The sequence below is a fragment of the Xenopus laevis genome, chromosome 1S (assembly GCF_017654675.1).
Source record: "Xenopus laevis strain J_2021 chromosome 1S, Xenopus_laevis_v10.1, whole genome shotgun sequence".
Taxonomy (NCBI): domain Eukaryota; kingdom Metazoa; phylum Chordata; class Amphibia; order Anura; family Pipidae; genus Xenopus; species Xenopus laevis.
This window is the reverse complement of record NC_054372.1, coordinates 28064955-28086696: the sequence shown is the minus strand read 5'-3', so window position 1 is coordinate 28086696 and position 21742 is coordinate 28064955. Positions and strand designations below refer to the sequence as shown.

Sequence of the window (21742 nt, the reverse complement as noted above, 5' to 3'; positions counted from 1 at the left end):
GTTCTTTCTAGTGGTTTCTAGTGATTTGTGCGCAACTGTCATCTGTGTCAGTGTGATATTTTTCTGTTTACGTCTTAATATTTCTAACCTTTTGGGGTTTTTTTGGTAAATCATATCAGAAAGTCGGTATTAATGCAGAAATAAATCTCCAAAAAGGTTACAAATATTCTCAATAAGTTATTTGCTTTTCTCTGTGAACTGGTTCATTTATCAGTCCTATCTGTGCAATTGGTTCCTTTGGTCCTAGAATCAAGTCGATTTTATTTCCTTCTGGTGCTTCTTTGTAGTGTATTTGCTTTTCAGTCTGAGATCTGGGCTGTAATTGGGGTTAGGACCTCAGGGCAGCTGTGTTAGTGGTTGGTATTTTGCAATGAACACTTACAGTCCATCAAGTTAGGGTTAAATGTGTTGGAAAGGCCTGGGTGGATGAGACAGTGCTGCTACTTGCCGACCACAGACTTGTAAGTATTCACATTTCATTCAACATTACCTTTCATTTTGCTAGACCAAGAGTTAGACCAAGCACTGAGTCTTTAATGTGTAAGTGCCTTGCTGGTTCACATGTAGTAGAAATACATTTTATTATACTAAAAAGATGTAAAAGACTTAAATGGGTTCTCTTGTAGTCTAAGGCCTCAGGGGGCCATTTATGTTCCTCTGCACTGGGCCTACACCTAAAGGCTGTACATATGAGCAGTTAGAGGCTGTGCGTATGAGCAGTTAGAGGCTGTGCGTATGAGCAGATAGAGGCTGTACGTATGAGCAGTTAAAGGCTGTACGTATGAGCAGTTAAAGGCTGTGCGTATGAGCAGTTAAAGGCTGTGCGCATGAGCAGTTACAGGCTGTGTGTATGAGCAGATAGAGGCTGTACGTATGAGCAGCTGGGGGCTGTACATATGAGCAGCTGGAGGCTGTGTGTATGAGCAATTAGAGGCTGTACGTATGAGCAATTAGAGGCTGTACATATGAGAAGCTGGAGGCTGTGTGTATGAGCAATTAGAGGCTGTGTGTATGAGCAATTAGAGGCTGTGTGTATGAGCAGTTAAAAGCTGTACGTATGAGAAGCCCATGGCAATTCACATGCCAATAGCCCCCAATCACTCTGTAGGGTAAAGCATAGAGTAAAATAAAGCACTAGTTAAGAACTTTATTGTCACAAGGTAAGTGTTTCTGCACCATGTGTGTTATTTTAGAACTCTTCTATAAGTGTTTTTAGATCTATTCTCTATCTCTCATAACACAAGCAAGTATGAAAAGTTTACTGTTCAGGATAGAAAAGCTGGAATGCTTTCTTAAACCTTCTATTCACTGGTACTAATGCACTGAATGAAATACTTTTATTATTCACTGCATTCGTCATTCTATTTTTGGAAGGACATATCTAAAGTCACTGATACTGAATAGCCTTATGAAATGATATGGTTTGATTTACCTGCCCTTTTTACAGTTGGTGAATGTCTAAACACTTCATATATGCACATCAACCTCTTGTTTCTGTACCATTTTGGTACATTACCAATATAAGTGACCGTGAAACTAAAGCTGGGCATGCACTGCACGTTTGGCGAGGTTGCCAAATGATCTTCTCTGGGCCCAGTTTGGCCACCCACATTGTGGGACTAATCATGCTGTCGGTGGCCAGGGGGCCAAGGATGGGATCATATGATGGGGCCTACAGACCTGCCAGACGAGGACCGAATCAACGTGCCTATGTGGTCCTTGTCACATAGCTCAATAGATCTGTCTGATTTTTGTCCTGATATCAGTTGAGCAGGCCCATCTGGAAGCAACTTTTTATTAGAATGGCATTTTTCTAGCTGTAGACTGTCTTTAAAACTTTTTATATTCTATAGGTAAATGGCCATGCTCTGAGGACAAGAACAAGAAGTAATAGGATTTTTCCCTTTTTTCAGGAGGCCAGTGTAGCAGGGAAGGATGAGCAGATGAGCACTGCTAGTGAAGACACAGGCTCATATGTTACCCAAGAGCAGCACGAACAACTACTTTTTCAGGAGCTCTTAGAGGTAGAAGAACCATGTGATCTTCTGGAGCCGCCAGCTCCTGAAAGCCCCCCTGATTCTGTCTGTGAAGAAGACGTCACACTTGCTTTAAAGGAGCTGGATGAAAGATGTGAAGAGGAAGAAGCCGATTTCTCTGATCTATCAAGGTAGGTTTTGCTGTACCAAATTACTGTTCTATTAAATATCTCTCTCTAAAATAATCTAGTTAGGATTTTATTTCTATATGTTGTCAGTCGAGCTGTCCAAGTTAAAGCACTGTACTTCCTCCCACTAACACCTGCGAATGAAAGGGCTTCTTATTTCCCTTTGGCTGAATAGTTAAGGCTCTAGACTCATTTCAGGCCTGGATTCAGTTCCTGGTGACACAAGCTTTTATAATAAACTCTATAGATTTTTATTAATATGTTTTGTTTCAATCCAATATTGCCTTGGGCAAGACTTCCTGGTGTCCTTGAGCACATTATTTAAGGCAGAATATTACCTGGTTTGGCCAGCTGAGCCAAATTGGGATGATCTATCTTTTGGCATAGGGAGAATTGTTGTGGAAACACTGCATGCAGTGTTGGAATTGGGGAGGGGTGCACAGGGGTGCCATCTCTTCACTACTTTATTTTTTCTCCACTTTTGCATGCAAATAAAATGCAGGGGTAAAATAAAGTATAGCTAAATATTTAGAAGAGATATAGAGAAGAGATAGAGAAGTTTTAAACAGATAAAGGAGGTGGAGGCATCAGAGAGGGTTGTAGCAAAAAGGAGAGAAGAAGAAACAAAAAGAGAAAATGAGGGTATTAAACAGCAGCAGATTATGGAATAGTGAGAGAATGATATATATGAATTAATCTTGGGTCATTTAGAATATGATGGGGTTGTGTTATGACACATAATAAACAGGCGAGGTGCTGTGTTTGCAGAAGCTGTATAGGCAGCCAAGAAAAGTCATATGCACAATTTTCATTTTGGGGTCCCTACAGGTCACATACATGAATCTATGCATTCTGGGCATCAAACTGTGCATTAGAAGGAAATACCAAAATGGAGATACAACTGGGTTTACATTAAAGTGGGTGAAACCAGAAAGTATTGGTGCGTGAGGCTTATTATAACAATGGTCGTGGCTTATGGTTGTGGGATGGGCTTGTTTTAGCATGCCGCGTTACGCTCGCCACACAGAGCATCCCTCCACTTTTTTCACTTCAATCCAAGCACTGACTGCAAGAACATGTCTGGTCTTAACCTGATTTTATTTCCTAACTTGTGTGTAAATATCTAGACCGTTTTTACCGAGATATCAGGATGGCGCCATACATAGCACAATATGATTTTGTATAGCCACCTTTAGATTGTAAACTCCGTGTAGATCCCTCGTTAGATTTATATTTGTAAAACAAAGCACATATGCAGAATGAGAGCAATGTATGACAGAAATAAAAATGCTAACATGGAGGATATCACAACGTATTGGAATCTTCTTGACAATCTTTATTTATTATCCAACTGGTAACCAATAAGGGCTGCTCGTCTAGAGAAATGAAGTCCTTCCCTCCCTGCAGTGTAATGGAGCTCACCATTGGAAGACTTTTCAAGGTGCAAAGGAGAAACCTCAAGAGCACATACACTTGGCAAAGAGCAGATACTACAGCAATTTGCTCGGCAGACAGTTAAATTGATTGTCCGTGAAAATTGATGCTCTCTTGTCTTTTGTGCTCCATATTCAGTACAAATATTACTTAAGATAATTAAAGGGGGGAAAAAAACCCTGAATCTGCAGCAATTGCTTTTGGGCCGTTTCCAGCCGAGTCATTGCATATTCTCTCTGCATTTCCTCATGACCAGCCTTCCAAAGAGCTTTGTGCTTAACGGTTTTATATTGGTGCCATCCATAAGAGAAGATGTCTACCTTTCTGTTAAGCACAAAGAATATCAAATATATCTTTTCATCTTGTGTGGTGCGTGTGTTTGGTACGCTGAGCCTGTGAGTCTGCCTGTGCTGTTTTCTGCTTTTTCCTCTTCCTGTCTGTGTTGAATGTGTTATTATAATGTGGTGTCTGGCACCTATTAACTATGTTCCTTTACTTCTCATCCTTTTACAGCCAGGACGAGGGAGAACAGGACGGCTTTGCAGAGGTTCACACGTCTCCACCTCCTTCTCCCTTCCTCTCTGCGATTCTGGCTGCTTTCCAACCGGTGGCCTACGAGGATGAGGAGGAAGCCTGGCGCTGCCATGTCAATCAGATGCTCTCTGAGACAGATGGCTCCTGTGCAGTTTACACTTTTCATGTGTTCTCCAGGCTGTTTCAGGTCAGTCCCCCCAGTGTCATTCTGTCAGATAAATCTAGTACAGTGGTCCCCAACCAGTGGCTCGTGAGCAACATGTTGCTCTCCAACCCCTTGGATGTTGCTCCCAGTGGCCTCAAACCAACATCTTATTTTTGAATTACTGACTTACTGAGGCAAGTTTTTTTTTGCATAAAAACCCCATATTCTGAGCCTCAAGTAGGTTGACAGTCCACATAGGGGATACCAGATGTCCAATCACAGCCCTTATTTGGCATCCCAAAAACTCTTTTCATGCTAGTGTTGCTCCCCAACTCATTTAACATTTGAATGTTGCTCATGGGATCAAAGGGTTGGGAATCCCTGAGTTCCTAGTAGAACTTTCATCTCATGCAAATCCAGGCTGCTATTATAAAGTGACAGCCCATTGCAAATATATTTTCAGAGCTTGTGTATTTAGCTTGTTACATGCTAAGTGCAACTGGAAAATGGCTCATGTTGGTCTGCTTAGGGTGGCAAGATAGCAATTAGGATTGCTGGTGTGTGTCTCACAAATTGGCACCCCACTGATATTTCCTTCCTTCATTTAATGCATAAAGTACTGTATATTTTAAAGGATTTCAGAAGTACTTAGTAAGAATATTAGAAGTCCAAGATGACTAAAAAGGGACAAGGTAACAACTTCTAATATCCATTAACAGCAGATGACCCTCGATATTCGACCTTTGAAGTAAAATCCTTTGACGGTTTTACTGCATTTCGAACGATCGAAGGAAAAATCGTCCGAACGATTAAATCCTTCGAATCGAACGATTTGAAGGATTTTAATCCATTGATCGAACGATTTTCCTTCGATCAGAAATTTTTTAGGCAGCCTATGGGGACCTTCCCATAGTCTAACATTGATGCTCGGTAGGTTTTAGGTGGCGAAGTAGTTGGTCGAAGTTTTTTTTAAAGAGACAGTACTTTGACTATCGAATAGTCTAACGATTTTTAGTTCGAAACGTTCGATTCGATGGTCGAAGTAGCCAATTTGATGGTCGAAGTAGCCAAAATGTATTCAAAGTATTTTTTCTTCTATTCCTTCACTCGAGCTAAGTAAATATGCCCCCAAGTGTTAAGGTCACTGAGTAAGACTTTAAGGGGTGGTTCACCTTTAAGTTAACTTTTAGTATGTTATAGAAAGGCTAATTCTAAGCAACTTTTCAATTGGTCTTTATTTTATATTTTTATAGTATTTTTAGTTACTTCCTCTTCTCTATTTCCAGTTTTCAGATGGGGGTCAGTGACCTCCATCTAAAAAACAAAATGTAAGGCTACAAATGTATTGTTATTTACATTTTATTACTCATCCTTCTATTCAGGCCTTTCCTATTCATATTCTAGGCTCTTGTTCAAATCAGTGCATGGTTGCTAGGGTAATTTTTAACAACCAGATTGCTGAAACTGCAAACTGGAGGGCTGTTGAATAAAAAGTTAAATAACTCAAAAACCACAAATAATAAAAAATGAAAAACAATTGCAAATTGTCTCAGTATAGCACGCTCTACATCATACACAAACTTAATTTAAAGGTGAACAACCCTTTTAAGGCTAGTGCCTGATATCTGAAAATACTTTGGTTTGTGCTACTGCCACATAGCAAAAAATATCTATGGTACCACTCAACAAATAAATATAAGTAAAGGTACAAAAATATATAATAGAAAAAATAATAAGGAGAAAACACTCACAGTTCACCTCAGTCCCAAGGTGCAAAAACCAAAAACACTGTATCCAAAGGGTGTGAGGGTCTCCAAAAATAAAGAGGCAAATATAAAAAGTAGAAAAATGTATTAGGAAATGAAGACCTAACGCGTTTCGTGCCTATAGGGGCACTTACTCATAGGCTGATGAGTAGGCACGAAACGCGTTAGGTCTTCATGTCCTAATAAATTTTTCTACTTTTTATATTTGCCTCTTTATTTTTGGAGACCCTCACACCCTTTGGATACAGTCTTTTTAGTGCCTGATATCCCCTGTTCTCTTAAAAGCTTCTTGATGTGCCTGGCTATGCCTGGAGTCACCACGTTGGCCCAGGTGCAGACACACACAGTAGATTTTGGTGCCAAAATGCATACCTGAGTGTTTCCATGTTGAATCCAGTCCTTGTGGCTGCACCAGGGCCCAGGCAGTGGTTTAGAGTGTAGCCACAGCAAGAAACGTTTGAGTGGAAGGATGGACGTGTTTATCCACAGGCTGAGAATCTGCCTTGTGAGACATTAGTCTTACTCAGTGAACTTAGTACTCAAATCCACCACACGTGGCATTAGCCTAAATCTGGAAATCTCTGCATTCAGTGCTTGTGTCTTAATTCTCTATGGTGCCAATGTTGCCTTCATCATTTATCTACATAATTTCATTGGAAGAAGAGTAAACCTACAAGTTTAAGGGCAGAGACACACGCTCAGACTCGGGGCGACTAATGAGTACACAATAGAAGGAAAGAAATGTGGTGTTTCTTTTGACAGAGGACTCAGAGCAGCATTACTTTGAGGGTTTTACTGGTGTATTTTTTATAGACCTTTCTGGTAAAGCTTATTTAGTTTTAGCCTTTCCTTCTCCTTTAACGTATAAACATTGTGTTGACTTTACATCACTTTGCATCAGTTATCAGTCTTTTCTTTGTATTTTCAGTGTACAGACTCATGTATTATACAATAATACATAATAGTAAATGGATGATGACAGCTAACCTTGTTTTTTAAATGCTGATTCAGGCAACCCTTTCAGTGCAGCAGGCCCAGACTGGCAATCTGTGAGTTCTGCCAAATGCCAGAGGGGCTGCTGTTAGATGCCATAGACACTCACTATTTAGTGGGCCGGGGAAGAGCTGTTTGGGCCTTTTTGTGGCCTGTTGGGGCCTCTGGGTATCTGAAATGCCAGGGCCTATTTTGATTCTCAGTCCAGACCTGCTGTGCAGTTTAGAATAATCACCTATATTTGCATGAACCTGTATCTGTTCTTTCTATAGACCATTCAAAGGAAGTTTGGGACACTGACAAACGATTCAGTCAGCTTCCTCGGAGAAAGCCTCCAGCGAATTGGCACCAAATTTAAAAGCTCCCTTGAGGTGATGACGGCTTGCTCTCAGTGCCCGACAGTCTTTGTGGATGCAGAAACGGTAAAATCATCATAAGGGTCTGAGAAAATATTTACCTTTTGGACTCTTCTCTCAGTGAATGGCCTATGTTCTCTTATTATATCTGTTCTGTTGCAGCTTCAAGGTACTATTTCACTTTATTTTGTTTTGTAGCTGATGTCCTGTGGCTTACTGGAAACCCTAAAATTTAGTGTACTGGAGCTTCAGGAGCATCTGGATACCTACAATGCCAAGCGGGAGGCTGCTGAGCAGGTACTGAATGGCTAAAACGGGGATTTATAACCATTTTCCTCCTAGGATTGAAATTCATTTGGTTTAGTCCACAAACTGGCCTGGGTTATTATACTGTCAACAAAGATAATGATTATACCAAAGACACAACAAAACTTAAAGAAATTGTTCAGTACAAAAATGAAAACTGTGTAAATAGATAGGCTGTGCAAAATAAGAATTGTTTCTAATATAGTTGGCTTGGATGATTTTTTGGACAGACATAATATCAAAGGCTATTGTGATACTAAACTCTATAGTTAGTATAGATATGGGTATATAGAATTTAATTAAAAGTAGGGATGGGTGTATGTATGGATGCTGGGTTTTCATTTGTAGGGGTTGAACTTGATGGACTTTGTCTTTTTTCAACCCTATGTAACTATGTAACTATGTAAGTTAGTTAGGCAAAAATGTAATGTATAAAGGCTGGAGTGACTGAATGTCTAACAGAACAGAACACTACTTCCTGCTTTTCAGCTCTCTTGGTTTCCACTGATTGGTTACCAGGCAGTAACCTATCAGTGACTTGAGGGAGGGCCACATGGGTCATAACTGTTGCTTTTGAATCTGAGCTGAATGCTGAGGATCAATTACAAACTCACTGAACAGTTATGTCCCATGTGGCCCCCCTTCAATTTGCTGACTAACTCGGAGTTCGAGAGCTGAAAAGCAAGAAGTAGTGTTCTGTTCTGTTAGACATCCAGTCACTCCAGCCTTTATACATTACATTTTTGGCTAACTAACTATATTTGAAACATTTTTTATTTTGCACAGCCTATCTATTTACCCAGTTTTTACACCAAACTGTTCCTATAACGTGATTGTTCTAATCCTGATAAAACTTCAATTGTCTTCTCCATGGAATGTTTTACAGCCGGATTTATTTGGCAAATTAGAGTTTGACTACATCAGGTACAGAGTTCCAGAGGGAAATATTAGGCCCCAATTTATGGATTAAACCCCCTGGTTTTTGAGGGTTCTTTAGGAGTTGTAGTTCCACAGCATTCTTTGCGTCATTGGTTGTACATTATGGGACTAAATGTGAATGATACGTGTTCTATGTGCAGTAATATGCAACCTGTACTGTCTGCAATCGACATTTGCGATAAAGGGCCCTTCTATGAGGTTTGGAGGAGCAACAATAAATACAAACTCTGCTCTGAGGCTGTTAACGCACAAAACATTATAGTAACTGACTGGCCGAGTCCCCAGTGTCATCATTGCATTAAGTAGAGGGGAGGACAAATGTGTTCCATATTACAGAATGTCCCCTAGGGTTCTTTTATTTAGAATTCTTTGTTTTCAATAGATTTATTGGCCTTTTCCATTTTTATGGAACATGGTTTTATACAGAGCCCACCCCGTTCCTTTTAGCCAATGAGCAGTTGATATATTATATGATATATTAACCTTCTGTTTCTCCGTGGCTCTCTTGAGGGTAGGGTTGCCAACTTTTCTGGAAAAAAATCCCGGCCTTCCTATATATTTATATTTCCCTATTAATAACATTGGGATGAACCATCATTACCGGCCAGGTGGCAACCCTACTTGAGGGCAGTGCATGGCCCTTGTTTCTGGTACCAAAACAGAAAACCGAACCTGGTTATGTGAGATGGGCTAAAATGAGCCAAAAAAAGCCCTTCACAAGCAATTCCATGCAAAGTGAAGCCTCCTGAAATCAGAAGGTATTAACTTGTCTCATGTCAGACACATAGCACTGCCTAGATACCAAAAATGAGCGTTTTAATGTTTCTGGCACCATGATTTGAATACGGTGATGCCTGTAGGCTATGTAGCTCCCCACCTTATGGCAATGCTCTGAGTGAGAAAACAATTGTCACAATCTTGCCAGAATTATCTGTGGCTGAGAATCAAATGGCAAATATATAAGTGTATATATATCATAAATAGGTGTCACTGCTGTATTGGTACGGAGATAGTTAAGTCTAATTCGATTCCTGGCAGACACACTGCACAGCAAGAGATTATATGAGAATGATATTTGAGATGTAAAGGCTATAGGGCTGCACTGCTTCTGCCTTTGCTTTTGCACTCCATTTATTCATTAGCATCCGCTGTCAAGTCAGAGAAGAAAATGGAATTTACAGGGAACCTTGGGCCCATGTCACTAATTGAATCTGGCACTGTATTCCTTGGAGACGTCACCTTCCCTCCCTAATGCAGACCTCCCTAGTTAATTCACTAAGTGAGTGGCCTCTATTAAATTGATTCCTCTTTTTCTCTTTTGCTACGTTGCTTGAAGGTTAGCTAGAGGCCACCCAAATCACTTCTAGCAAGCGAGTCTACAAATACCCGCCCATCATTAAGGCTTTTGTTGTTAATTACCGTACGTCACTTTAAGGGTAAGGACACACGGGCAGATTTGGGAGAGATTAGTTGCCCCAGTGACAAATCTCCTCTTCTTCGGGGCGACAATCTCCTTGCGGCGCTTCGTTTTCCGAAGTTTCCTCATGAGGCGCTGCGAGTGCCATCCCGCTGGCGATTTTTCATTATAGCCAGCGGGAAGGCAGTTAGGGGAGATTGTCACCCCGAAGAAGAGGCCATTTGTCACCCGAAGAAGAGGCGATTTGTCGCCTGGGCGACTAATCTCCCTGAATCTGCCTGTGTGCCTTTACCCTAATACTAGATTACCATTGCTGCAGACTATAATTCGCATTGTTCCCAAACAGCCTTTGGGTGGATGAAGCTTGTGTAGTGTAGGGAGCCAGATCTGATAGGACCATGTCAGCGGGCTGTCACCTTTGTAGCCAGGGGCGTAACTATAGAGGAAGCAGACCCTGCGCCTGCAGGGGGGCCCAGGAGGTATAGGGGCCCCACAAGGTCCTAATTCATATACAGTTTCAATAAATATTGTTAAAACAAGTCAACTGCTAAAAATTTTGGGGGCCTGAAAAATAATTTGCTGTGGGGCCCAGTAATATCTAGTTACGCCACTGTTTTGTAGCACTGGATTTCCAGGAGTGGGACAGTCTTGGGTAAATTAGATGTCATAATCTGCATCAAATGTGTCCCTTAAAGGGCACGTAAAGGCAAAAAAATAAAATCCCATTTTTACTTTCTTTAATGAAAAAGAAACCTATCTCCAATATACTTTAATTTTATAAGAAAATTGACTGTATGCAGTGAAATTCTCCCTTCATTTACTGCTGTGGATAGGAATTGTCAGATGGTCCCTAACTGCTGGGCAGGGAAACAATCATACTTATGAACAGCAGGGGGAGCCCCCACCTTACTTACCAGCCATGCAGAACTCAAGCAGCTTTGTTTATGACGATCCCTAAGCAGCCCAGAGCACACTGAGCATGTGCACAGTCTTAGTCTTGCAAAGATGTTTAACAAAGTTACAAGATGGTGACCCCCTGTAGCCAACTTTGAAAGCATAAATTATTTGTTTGATTAGGCTTGTGGTGCAGTAAGTTCATGTTTATATTTAGTATACAAAATACAGCATTTCTAGCCTTATTCTATTTTAGACTTTACATGCCCTTTAATATCCCATTTATGTCTTGTTTTAGTGGCTGGATAACTGCAAAAGGACCTTTTGTTCTGGGGAGAGTGCTCATACATCTAATACAGAAGCACAGGTAGGTGCCCCTTCTCTTCTCTTGCACCTTCACCTACTCATAGGCAGTATTTACTTCTCTACAGTCTCTGTAGTGAGTGTACCAGTGAACCAGCAGAGGTGTCCATTGATAAATAATATCCAGGTACCTGCAGAGAGGGATGTAGTCCAATTCGAATGGTTTAAATACAGTTGGGCTCATTTAAAGGGTGGTTCACTTTTAAGTTAACTTTTATTTTATTATAGAATGGCCAATTCTAAGCAGTTTTTCAATTAGTCTTCATTATTTATTATAGTTTTTTAATTATTTGCCTTCTTCCTCTGACTTTTTCCAGCTTTCAAAAAGGGGTCACTGACCTCATCTAAAAACAAATGCTCTGTAAGGCTACAAATGTATTGTTATTGCTACTTTTTATTACTATCCTTCTCTATAGGTCCTCTCCTATTCATATTCCAGTCTCTTATTCAAATAAGTGCATGGTTGCTGGGGTAATTTGGACCCTAGCAACCAGACGACTGAAACTGCAAACGGAGTAAAAAGCAAAATAACTCAAAAAACACAAAACCAATGGCAAATTGTCTCAAACTATCACTCTCTACATCATACTAAAAATTTATTTAAAGGTGAACAAACCCTTTAACACTGGGCAAATCTAGGCAGTAATAAATAGAGTCCGGTCAGTGATTCCCTTTCCAGCCAGTTGCAGGTTGGTTGATATGGGTTGCTGCCTGGGTGCAAACTTGCACCATGTTGAGCCCCCTTAAGTAGAAATTGTATAGCAACACACACAATGGCATCAGACTCTTATGGAATATATTCCTTTCCAGTTTGTCTCAGAGGTTACTTCTTGTCTACTGCAGTGATGATTATGAGATGCTCAACATCTAAATGCATTGTCCTGTTAACTCCCTCAGCTCCAGTGAAATTTAAATAACTTTGCTGGTTGATTGCACCTCTATATATATATATATATATATATATATATATATATATATATATATATATATATATATATATATATATATATATATATATAGTATTGGTTTTAATCTGCTTTTCTCCTGCATTTTGTAGGCAGTCCTTTGTGTAGCTCCTGTGACAGACACTCGAGAGCCTGCGTAGAACTGCACAGAAATACTTTCACGTTTTTGCACAGGCAATGCCTTGGAGCTACACAAAGGACTGAATCTGCTTTTCTCTGTCTGCATACAAAATGCAGGAGGAGAAAAATGGATGATCCTCCCCATATTCAACTAGACTAAAAGCTATCCATCTGAGCCAGGGCTATAGGGCTGATCAGGAGCTAATCTGAGCTGGGCAAAAGCAAAAGTGACATTCCTGATTCAGGATATTGCATTATATTCATGGGCAAAAGAATGAAATGAAAGTGCCTTCTCCAAAGAATTTTCGGTTTGTCCGCTCTCCGTGCTGAGGACTCACCTGGGCCTCTTCCCTGATGTGGTGAGTCAGTCGTTACTATTTGGAGACCCCATTTTCAGATTTATTACACAAAAGAATTAAATAAGCCAAAAAGAAGAGCTGGTTCGAGGCTTGGATGGCTACATATGGAGCTAGGAAATTAATTTAGGGATTGTTAATTATCACAGCCTTACCCATGTTAAATGTAATCTGCAAAATACATTTAGCATTACAGGTACAGGTATGGGACCTGTTATCCAGAATGCTCGGGACCTGGGGTTTTCCGGATAATGGATCTTTCCGTAATCTGGGTCTTCATGCCTTAAATCTACTAGAAATTCATTAAAACGTTAAACAAAGCCAATAGGCTGGTTTTGCTTCCAATAAGGATTGATTATATCTTAGTTGGGATCAAGTACAAGCTACTGTTTTACTATTACACAGAAAAAGGAAATCATTTTTAAAAATGTGGATTATTTGGATAAAATGGAGTCTATGGGAGACAGCCCTTCCGTAATTCGGAGCTTTCTGGATATCGGGTTTCCAGATAAGGGATCCTATACCTGTATTTGGAGACCCCATTTTCAGATTTATTACATAAAATAATTAAATAAGCCAAAATGAAGAGCTGGTTCGATGGCTACATATGGAGCTAGGAAATTAATTTAGGGATTGTTAATTATCACAGCCTTACCCATGTTGAATGTAATCTGCAAAATACATTTAGAATTACAGGTATCTGCAAATATGATATATTTATATACCTCAGATGTCCCTATCACTATTGTGCATTTCTACCCAGACTGTATGCATTCAGAATGAAGAAAATAGTCAGTATGAGAATCTTTAGCCGCTACAGTTGTCCAGCACCTAATTCTAGACATGCTGGTGTTGTAACTGGATTGCATGTCTCCGTGTTTATAGTAAAGGCTCAATACAGTAAAGACTTGTGTCTTATCAGAATGCTGTCATAGCAAAGGGGCTGTTAATATACCGGTCACATTACGTACATTCTCACTAATTCTCGCTCTTTCTCTTTCTTTGTGTTTTTGTGACCTGCTCACCTTCTTGCTTAGCAAATGGAAATACTAGCCGTAAGTCATGGTTCTTGATTTTATCAAATGCTAAAAACGTGTCCGGTTCAAATCGGACGTTCATCTGTCTTGTCCATTTGTTGAGGCAGCAGCTATTCCTCCATTGTACGGTTACAGTTTGCTGCAGTTCTGCTTGGCTCAGGGAAAGCCAGTCCTGTGATCTTAAGCTGTTCCTGAAACACCACTGCTAGCATTGGGCGGCACCGCTGAGAATGCTGGGAGTTCTACTTCAGCAACACCTATAGGGCCATAGGTTGGGTTTACCTGACATACACCTTGTCTATGGGCTATTTACTGTCACTATAATGAAGGATCTATTAACCCAGCTCTCATACAGTAAATGGGCTCCTGTATGACCCTGCAGGTTCTTACTTTAACCTTTACGTTTTGTGATATCAGAACCTTTATCTGTAGAATTGATTCCAGGCATTTCCAGATTTATAAAGGAGAACTAAGCACTAAATGTGTGTGCATTGAGCAATCTACATTGTCCCCCTAAAATAAGAAGCCAATAATAAAGCCAAATAAAGAACTTGGCCTGAAATGCTAATTTTGATACATTAACTTACTGTACCAGCGCACAGAGGTTTTGCAGCACTTATGGCTTTAAAATTGTGTACAGTAACCCCCCAAATTTTGAGGGGCATCAAATATAAAACAATTTTAGTGTTTATTTCTCCTTTTTACGGGGAAGACTGTAGATTGTTGCTTGTTACTAATGCTAATATCTGCCATCCAATCAAGTTCTAATGAGCTGCTTATTCTTTCTGATATAGAAGTTTGTTTTTTTAGCAGGGCCATTTCCATGCATTTCATTTATTTAACAAGACTCCTAGCATCCCTAGTAGAAGCCTATGTTAACTTTCTCTGCACTAATCCAGTAACCTCCATTGATTCTGCAAATCCTGTGCTGGTCCTATTGCCAGTGATTGACCCTCTGGTTGCCTCAGGGATTTAATGGTCTGCTCTCTTTCTGTTCCCAGGAGCTTGAGTTATGTCGGAGGCTGTACAAGCTGCATTTCCAGCTTCTTCTGCTCTTCCAGGCCTACTGCAAACTCATCAATCAAGTGGACTCCATTAAGAAAGAGGATGAGGTATATACACACATTACTATGCATTGTTTTCCCAGGCTTGCCAAAAAGCTGATTATCCATTTGGGTCACATTTAGTATCATGGGATTCAGAAGGATGTACATGACAACATTTTCAGCTCAAAATGACTCTAATAAATGGAAAGGAAAAGTAATTATGCCCCAGGGAAGGAATTGCCATGATTATATGTAAATTCTGTCTGTAATCACATTTTAGGTTATAAACATGTCTGAGGAGCTTTCCCAGCTGGAGTCTTGTCTGAAGGAAGCAGAGTCCTCTTCAGATGTTGGAATAGAAGACTTTGACATTTCTGAGTTTTGCCAAGGAAGTGAAGCAGCCGTTCATTCTTTAATAGCAAACCTGAGAGGAAACGATTTTGCATCAGCCATAGCACAAGTCAAGGCTTTCAGGTGGGTGTGAATATGCAGTATGTTTTAGACTTCACAACCATTCTAACAATGGGCATTTCTCTATTCCATTCCAAATTTGAGCTAAGGGTAGGCAAATCATAGGGCAGCCTCTTAAACATTATAGAACCCAGGGATGTAGTTGGAAAACCACAGTTCTGGGAATGGCTAAAAAGGAGACCGTAATAAGGGGAAAATGATAAAATCAGTGAAAAGAACAGCGCAGAGTGAGTCACACGAGAACAGTAGACAAGGTGGAAAGGTGGAGAATTGTAAATATCTCAAGGTAAGAGGAAACAAAGAGATGGGGAAATGAGGAGGCAAGTATAAGGTCTAATAATAACAAACAGAGATGCGGGGAAGAAGAGAAAAAGAGAAATGTAAAAAAAGCATGTTGTGCTTAAGGTTAAGATGGGATAATTTAGCTCACGCTTCATGCTCCAAAAGATAACCCGTAATCCTGTATGGTAAAGAAGTAGGATGGCACACACTATTGCAATCGTGCTAAAACATTAGTGTTTTATTTGGATCTCAGTGTTTGCAATAGTGTGTGCCATCCTACTTCTTTACCATATGGAATAAGGGAACCAAGTCAAGCAGCAAAGTTTCTGGATAGAGCACCACCAACATACAGCCATAGTCTTTGAAACTATTGTATGCTAACCTGTAATCCTAAACTAAACCTGGAAAATCTATTATGTCTGTGGGTTACTTTATGTGCTGTATTTTATGCCTATTTGGTTTCTATACTGACTTGTATCACTGACCACTGGAAAGCAGACGCTATTAGATCAGTGAAATCAAATGAGCCTGGAGCTTGTCATTACATATAATTTCACTGGGTTTCCCTAGCTCCTACTATAACTAGATACATGGCCCTTGTGTTATAAACTCTTTACTATTAAGTTTACAATCAAACAGCCTAATTAAGTCCACACTAACTTGTTGCGTGTGCTTATTTTGTTTGGTTGCTTTATTTTGTTGTATGTTCATGTTCTACTTGAGTTGTGCTCGTATTCATTCTTTCCTCTGCTTTCTAGGTCTGTCTGGCCCAATGATATATTTGGGAGCTCAGATGATGATCCAGTTCAAACATTACTGCATATATATTTCCGGCATCAGTCACTAGGCCAGACCGGAAGCTTTGCTATCATTGGCTGTAAGCACGACTTGTCCAAAGCGAGCTCGAAACTGATGGAGCTCAATCTAGAAATCAGACTTTCACTGCGAGTGGTGCAGTCCTACCAACTCCTATCCAAAGCCCAACCGGTCACCAACAAGGTGAATTCTGACTTTTGAACAGCCTCTTGTCAGAAAAGTGAAGCACTGGATGTCCGAGAATCTCATCAAGCACCTTTCATAATTACTGTATATTCTTTAGATGAATCCGTATTTTTTTAAACTGCAAAGAACTTCATTAAGAGGAACAGTCACAAACTCCATCCATCAGTTGTGCGAGCGAGCGGCTGAGGAAAGGGAGATTCAGTGTGACAATGGATGTTACGTCTGGAGATTTGTTTTTGTTTTCTTTCTTTCCATAATTGGCACCCAGAAGCAAAAGGGCTAACACCATGTAAATAATAGAGCCGTTGCAATATGTATGATTTAGTGAGGCACAATGTTGTATGGTCACTAATGACGTGTCTCACCTAAAGAATTTCTTTGAGTCCTGGTCAAACCAGTGCCCAGGTCGGACAAATGTACATTGTCATGGACTGTCCAAAAAAAAAAAAAGGCAAAAGACTCATAAAGACCATGGGACAACCACTGAACTTCTCGTTTATGTTCCTAAATCTGTTTTTCTCAAGTCTGTGCAGATGGGTGGCAGTTGGAGCGTGTGTATGACAGATGCGTTTGTACATAAGGTCTCCGCGCATGCCTCAAAGAGTACGGCAATATTATTTTTGGATACATTTTTATTTTATTAGCTCTAACGCCTCATAGCGTGTAAATGTTAGGACGTTGAAATTATTTTAAACTGGGGATTATCCCGGTTTTTCTAAGAAAAAAAAAAACCAAACAAAAAAAAAAAAGAATAATATATCTTAACTTTATTAGAATGCTCTCCGTTCTCTGACCAGTGCTTATGATATAAATATTAAGTACTAACCAAAAAGTAGCTGCCTGCAGAGACTTTAAAATGTATATTTAGACATGTGCTGCCCAACAGCAATTCTCCCTAGAGGAACAGATAATTTATTTTATTCTGTATATATTCTAGAATCTCAATATGGTGTCATAGCAGTATTTTTCTGTGCAATGCACTGTTATAGGACGATAGATGTACAATAACAGATGGACAATGTTTTATTGACTAATGCTTCTATGCGACACAGAGAGGCTCAAGGAATGATGGACATTGAGAGGTAGAGTATGTATTGTATGGCCTAGTTTTATAGGAGGCTTAGAGAAAGGTAACCTTAATATCATTGCATTTATGTTTCATTGTGTTGTAATTAGGGTCTTGATAAACAGGCAAAGCTACCAAAAAAATCCAACCTTGGCACTAAGAGCTTACTGTAAAAACAAAATGAAATTCTGTAGCACAAAATAAACAGGTTTCTCTATACACCAACAACATTTTTGTATAATAATAAATGAATGTAGCCCTAATGTGGTCCCTGGCCTGTAAGGATTACCCCTGCAAATTTTATACACATTTTATCCGCTGTGATTAAAAAAAAAAAGGAAGAAATCAAAGCTACGGTACATCTATGGTTCTTGATGTCTTGGTATTGCCACCAGTTAGGCTGAATACTTGGAATATGCAACCCTACAAAAAGCAGGTGCCTTGTGTGGGAAGACCTCAAACCCTGGCCTACAGGCTGCATTATTATGGTCTGCCAGCTGCAGTCTAATGGCCCTAGGGCAGTAGTTCCCAAACTCTGACTGCCCCTCCCCAGACTAAACTCAATTTAGCGCAGGACTCTACAGACGATTCCACCGCAAAAAACGCAGGCGTCACGTCGGATGTGAAGGAAATAAGGTAAGTAATTTTCTTGGTGGATCGTGTTGCCTTGTTGATGCAGCATCTGCATCCGACAGTCGTGTCGCATCATTGATGCGACACGATCCGACAATAGAATTACTTACCTTATTTGCATCGCATTCGACGTGACGCCTGCGTTTATGCGCAGCGCATCAGATTGCAGCAGAATCGTCCGTGGAGTCCTGCCCTTAGGAAGGATTCGGGAGTAAAGAATACCTCTTTTCTTCTTTAGATAAATCTACCTTAGGTATTCTTGGAACTATGGCTGACGGTGATGTTTAAATATGACTGAAACCTTCTATGGGGAACCCTTGACAACATTTTAGGTCTCAATGGAGAGGCTTCAACCAAAAAAAAAAGATAGTGTTCTTCTTGCTCCTGCCAATGGTGCGTGCCATGGTGTTTGAGTCAAACAGTATCAGATTTATTGGTGCATTTTTGTTTATTATACATTATTCTTCCATCCCCCATTCAGGCCCGGACTGATAATCTGTGGGTCCCATAGAAAGTAACTATTTAGTGGGCTGGTGGGGGCTGTTTGGGCCTTTGTGTACCTGAAATGCCAGGGCCTATTTTAATTCTCAGTCCAGACCTGCCCCCATTATTATTTTTTTGTAATCAAGCACATTTCTGTCTGTTTCATACTACCACATCCATCCGCCTACAGCAAGACCACGATCTTTGGTTTGGCAGTGACCACCTTTGTTCCAGGTGATGTTATCGGCCATATTGAATACAACCTGTGATGCTGCAGAAAATTCAGTGCTGTTAAAAAAATTGTGGAAGCTGATGGAAGATATAGGTCTGATCTAGCCCAAGCTCTCAGTGCCATTCCCATACATGAAAGTGCTGAGGCATGCTAGCTTGGTCACAGCTTGGAATGTCTGGGGGGCTCTTTCAAAGGCAATGCTGGGGTTGCAATGCCCTGTGCTTAAACATCTTTTAAAGAGGTACATGAAGCAAATACAGGTATGGGACCTGTTATCCAGAATGCTCGGGACCTGGGTTTTCTAGATAATGAATCTTTCCATAATTTGGATCTTCATACCTTAATTCTACTAGAAAATCGTGTAAACTTTAAATAAACCCAATAGGCTGGTTTTGATTCCAATAAGGATTAATTATCTTAGTTTGGATCAAGTACAAGCTACTGTTTAATTATTACAGAGAAAAAATTAATCATTTTTAAAGATTTGGATTATTTGATTATAATAGAGCCTATGGGAGACGGCATTTCCGTAATTCAGAGCTTTCTGGATAACGGATCCCATACATGTACACTGATTTTAACACTGTCAGTTAAGCCAAGAAGGCTTCATGATAATCTAAAGAACAACCTCTAAAGATAAAGTAGAGGCAGATGATCAGGAGGGGCTGCTGTCGGTTTATTTATATTACACCTACTGTATGTTGGGCTTTTGGGTAATCTTTGTGTGGACCTGCTGATATACATATCGAAACAGGTTAGTGTAGCAGCAGCACCACTAATAAACACGGTGGCCAGTGTAAAAATAAATAAGTCTGCATACACTAGAAACAATGGGAACTATGGGTTATGTGATCATTAAATGCCAAGGAACATTACGGTGCCTGTATTTGACTTATTTCTTTTTAATCTTGCCGCTTTCCACATGCTGTGCTCTGATATTCATTTTTACAAGTGTAGAAGATCTACAAACAGGCCCAACGGGAAAATGCAAATAGAGGCAGTTGATACATAGATTTGCTGTGTTTTGTAAGCCCTGAGATGTACAGCTCTGTAATAGTGAAGATACTTCCATTCACAGTTGTCCCACATTAATGATTGTGCAACACAGGCTCTCCCTTGGCCTAGTGCTGGGAGGTAATAGTGAGTTACATTGTAAGTTAAGTTGAAAATTGATACACACTCAAGTTCAACCTTTTCAGTCTGAATATAACCTGTCTAACTGCTAGTTGATCCAAAGGCAAAAAACCCCATTTGAAGCCTCTCGGGGGAAAAAATTCCTTCCTGACTCCAAAATGGCAATCGGACTAGTCCCTGGATCAACTTGGACTATGAGATATTTCCCATAACCCTGTATTCCCTTACTTGCTAAAAAGCCATCCAACCCCTTCTTAAAGCTATCTAATGTATCAGCCTGTACAACTGATTCAGGGAGAGAATTCCACATCTTCACAGCTCTCACTGTAACAAACCCCTTCTGAATATTTAGGCGGAACCTCTTTTCTTCTAATTGGAATGGGTGACCTTGTGTCAGCTGGAAAGACCTACTGGTAAATAAAGCATTAGAGAGATTATTATATGATCCCTTATATATTTATACATAGTTATCATATCACCCCTCAAACACTTCGTTCTTGGATTTGACTGAAACTGAATCTTGCTAAAAATAGCTTGTATTCAGCCTAAACTGGTGCTTCCCTAATCACAATCCACATCAGATTTAACTGAGAGTTTTGATTCTGGGACTAAATATATTGACAGTGGGCACATGGTTACTCGCAGGAATAGGAAATGCTGAGAATTTGCAGTTGGTTCTCTTTTTCTTATGGATCTGGACTTCTTGTTTAGCAGTTCTCCGGTGTGAACAGTTTATAGTATATGTTTGCTTGGGATACCCTAGTAACCAGGCACTGGCTTGAATGAGAGACTGGAAAATGAACAGGACAGGGACTGAATAGAAAGGTTAGTATTAAAAGTTAAGAATACAATTGTAGCCTCACTAATCAAGAGTTGTAGCTTCTGAGGTCAGTGACCCCCCACTGTATAGGAGGTAAAGAGGCAGAAAAGGCAAATAATCCTTATTAAAAAAAAAAAAGCAATTTAGAACAGGAGCTACTCCTTTAGGGTTCCCCTCATAACACAATTTATAAGGTGGATGCCTGGACTGAAGAATCTGTTTCCCAGTATTCCTTAGGCTGGTATAGAACAAATTAAAATACAGGACATCCATACACAAGGTGCACAGAATTCAATACGGATGTTCTGACTTGAGGGAACCCTCTATATACAGACTATTTTACGTCACCCAAAATATAATTTCCGAAAAATTAAAACCCAGAAAAAGTTGTGGAAATGTAACTGCAATCGAAAGCTGCAGAGTTGGACTGTGACTTTGGGGCCCACCAGGGTTGCGCCTAAGGGGTCCCCTACAGCCCCCATTCCCTCAGCCCCAGTCACAACTAGGGTTGCCACCTGGTCGGTATTCTACCGACCTGGCCAGTAAAAATGATGGTTAAGCCCAATGTGATTAATAGGGAAATAAAGATATATATAGGAAGGCTAGTTTTTTTTTTCTGGAAAAGGTGGCAACCCTAATCACAACCCGCCTTCCCCAGCCCCCATCTTTCACATACCTTTGTTTTTCTTTTTGCCTATAATGATTGGGGGCCACCGGGGAAGTCAAGAAGCAGCACCCAAGGTACTTGCCCCCCCCCCCCATAGCTCAGTATTGAAATCAAACA

At 40.2% G+C, this 21742-nt stretch overlaps 1 protein-coding gene across 11 annotated transcripts in view; it reads left to right on the top strand.

The window, feature by feature from the left end:
- The window catches only part of fryl.S (FRY like transcription coactivator S homeolog), a 221815-nt gene extending 203896 nt beyond the window's left edge, over window positions 1–17919 (top strand). For 7 of the 11 annotated variants that reach the window (XM_041579467.1, XM_041579464.1, XM_041579463.1 and 4 more), the window contains 9 exons: window positions 1914–2167; window positions 4112–4319; window positions 7309–7458; window positions 7591–7689; window positions 11247–11315; window positions 13790–13807; window positions 14791–14901; window positions 15116–15309; window positions 16347–17919. In XM_041579467.1, coding sequence (XP_041435401.1) covers window positions 1914–2167; window positions 4112–4319; window positions 7309–7458; window positions 7591–7689; window positions 11247–11315; window positions 13790–13807; window positions 14791–14901; window positions 15116–15309; window positions 16347–16605 — 1362 coding nt within the window. In that variant the 3' untranslated portion in view covers window positions 16606–17919. The remainder of the gene's footprint in view (window positions 1–1913; window positions 2168–4111; window positions 4320–7308; window positions 7459–7590; window positions 7690–11246; window positions 11316–13789; window positions 13808–14790; window positions 14902–15115; window positions 15310–16346) is intronic. The other 4 variants (XM_041579462.1, XM_041579461.1, XM_041579468.1 and 1 more) reach the window with 1 other exon arrangement.
- Window positions 17920–21742: the final 3823 nt, after the last annotated feature.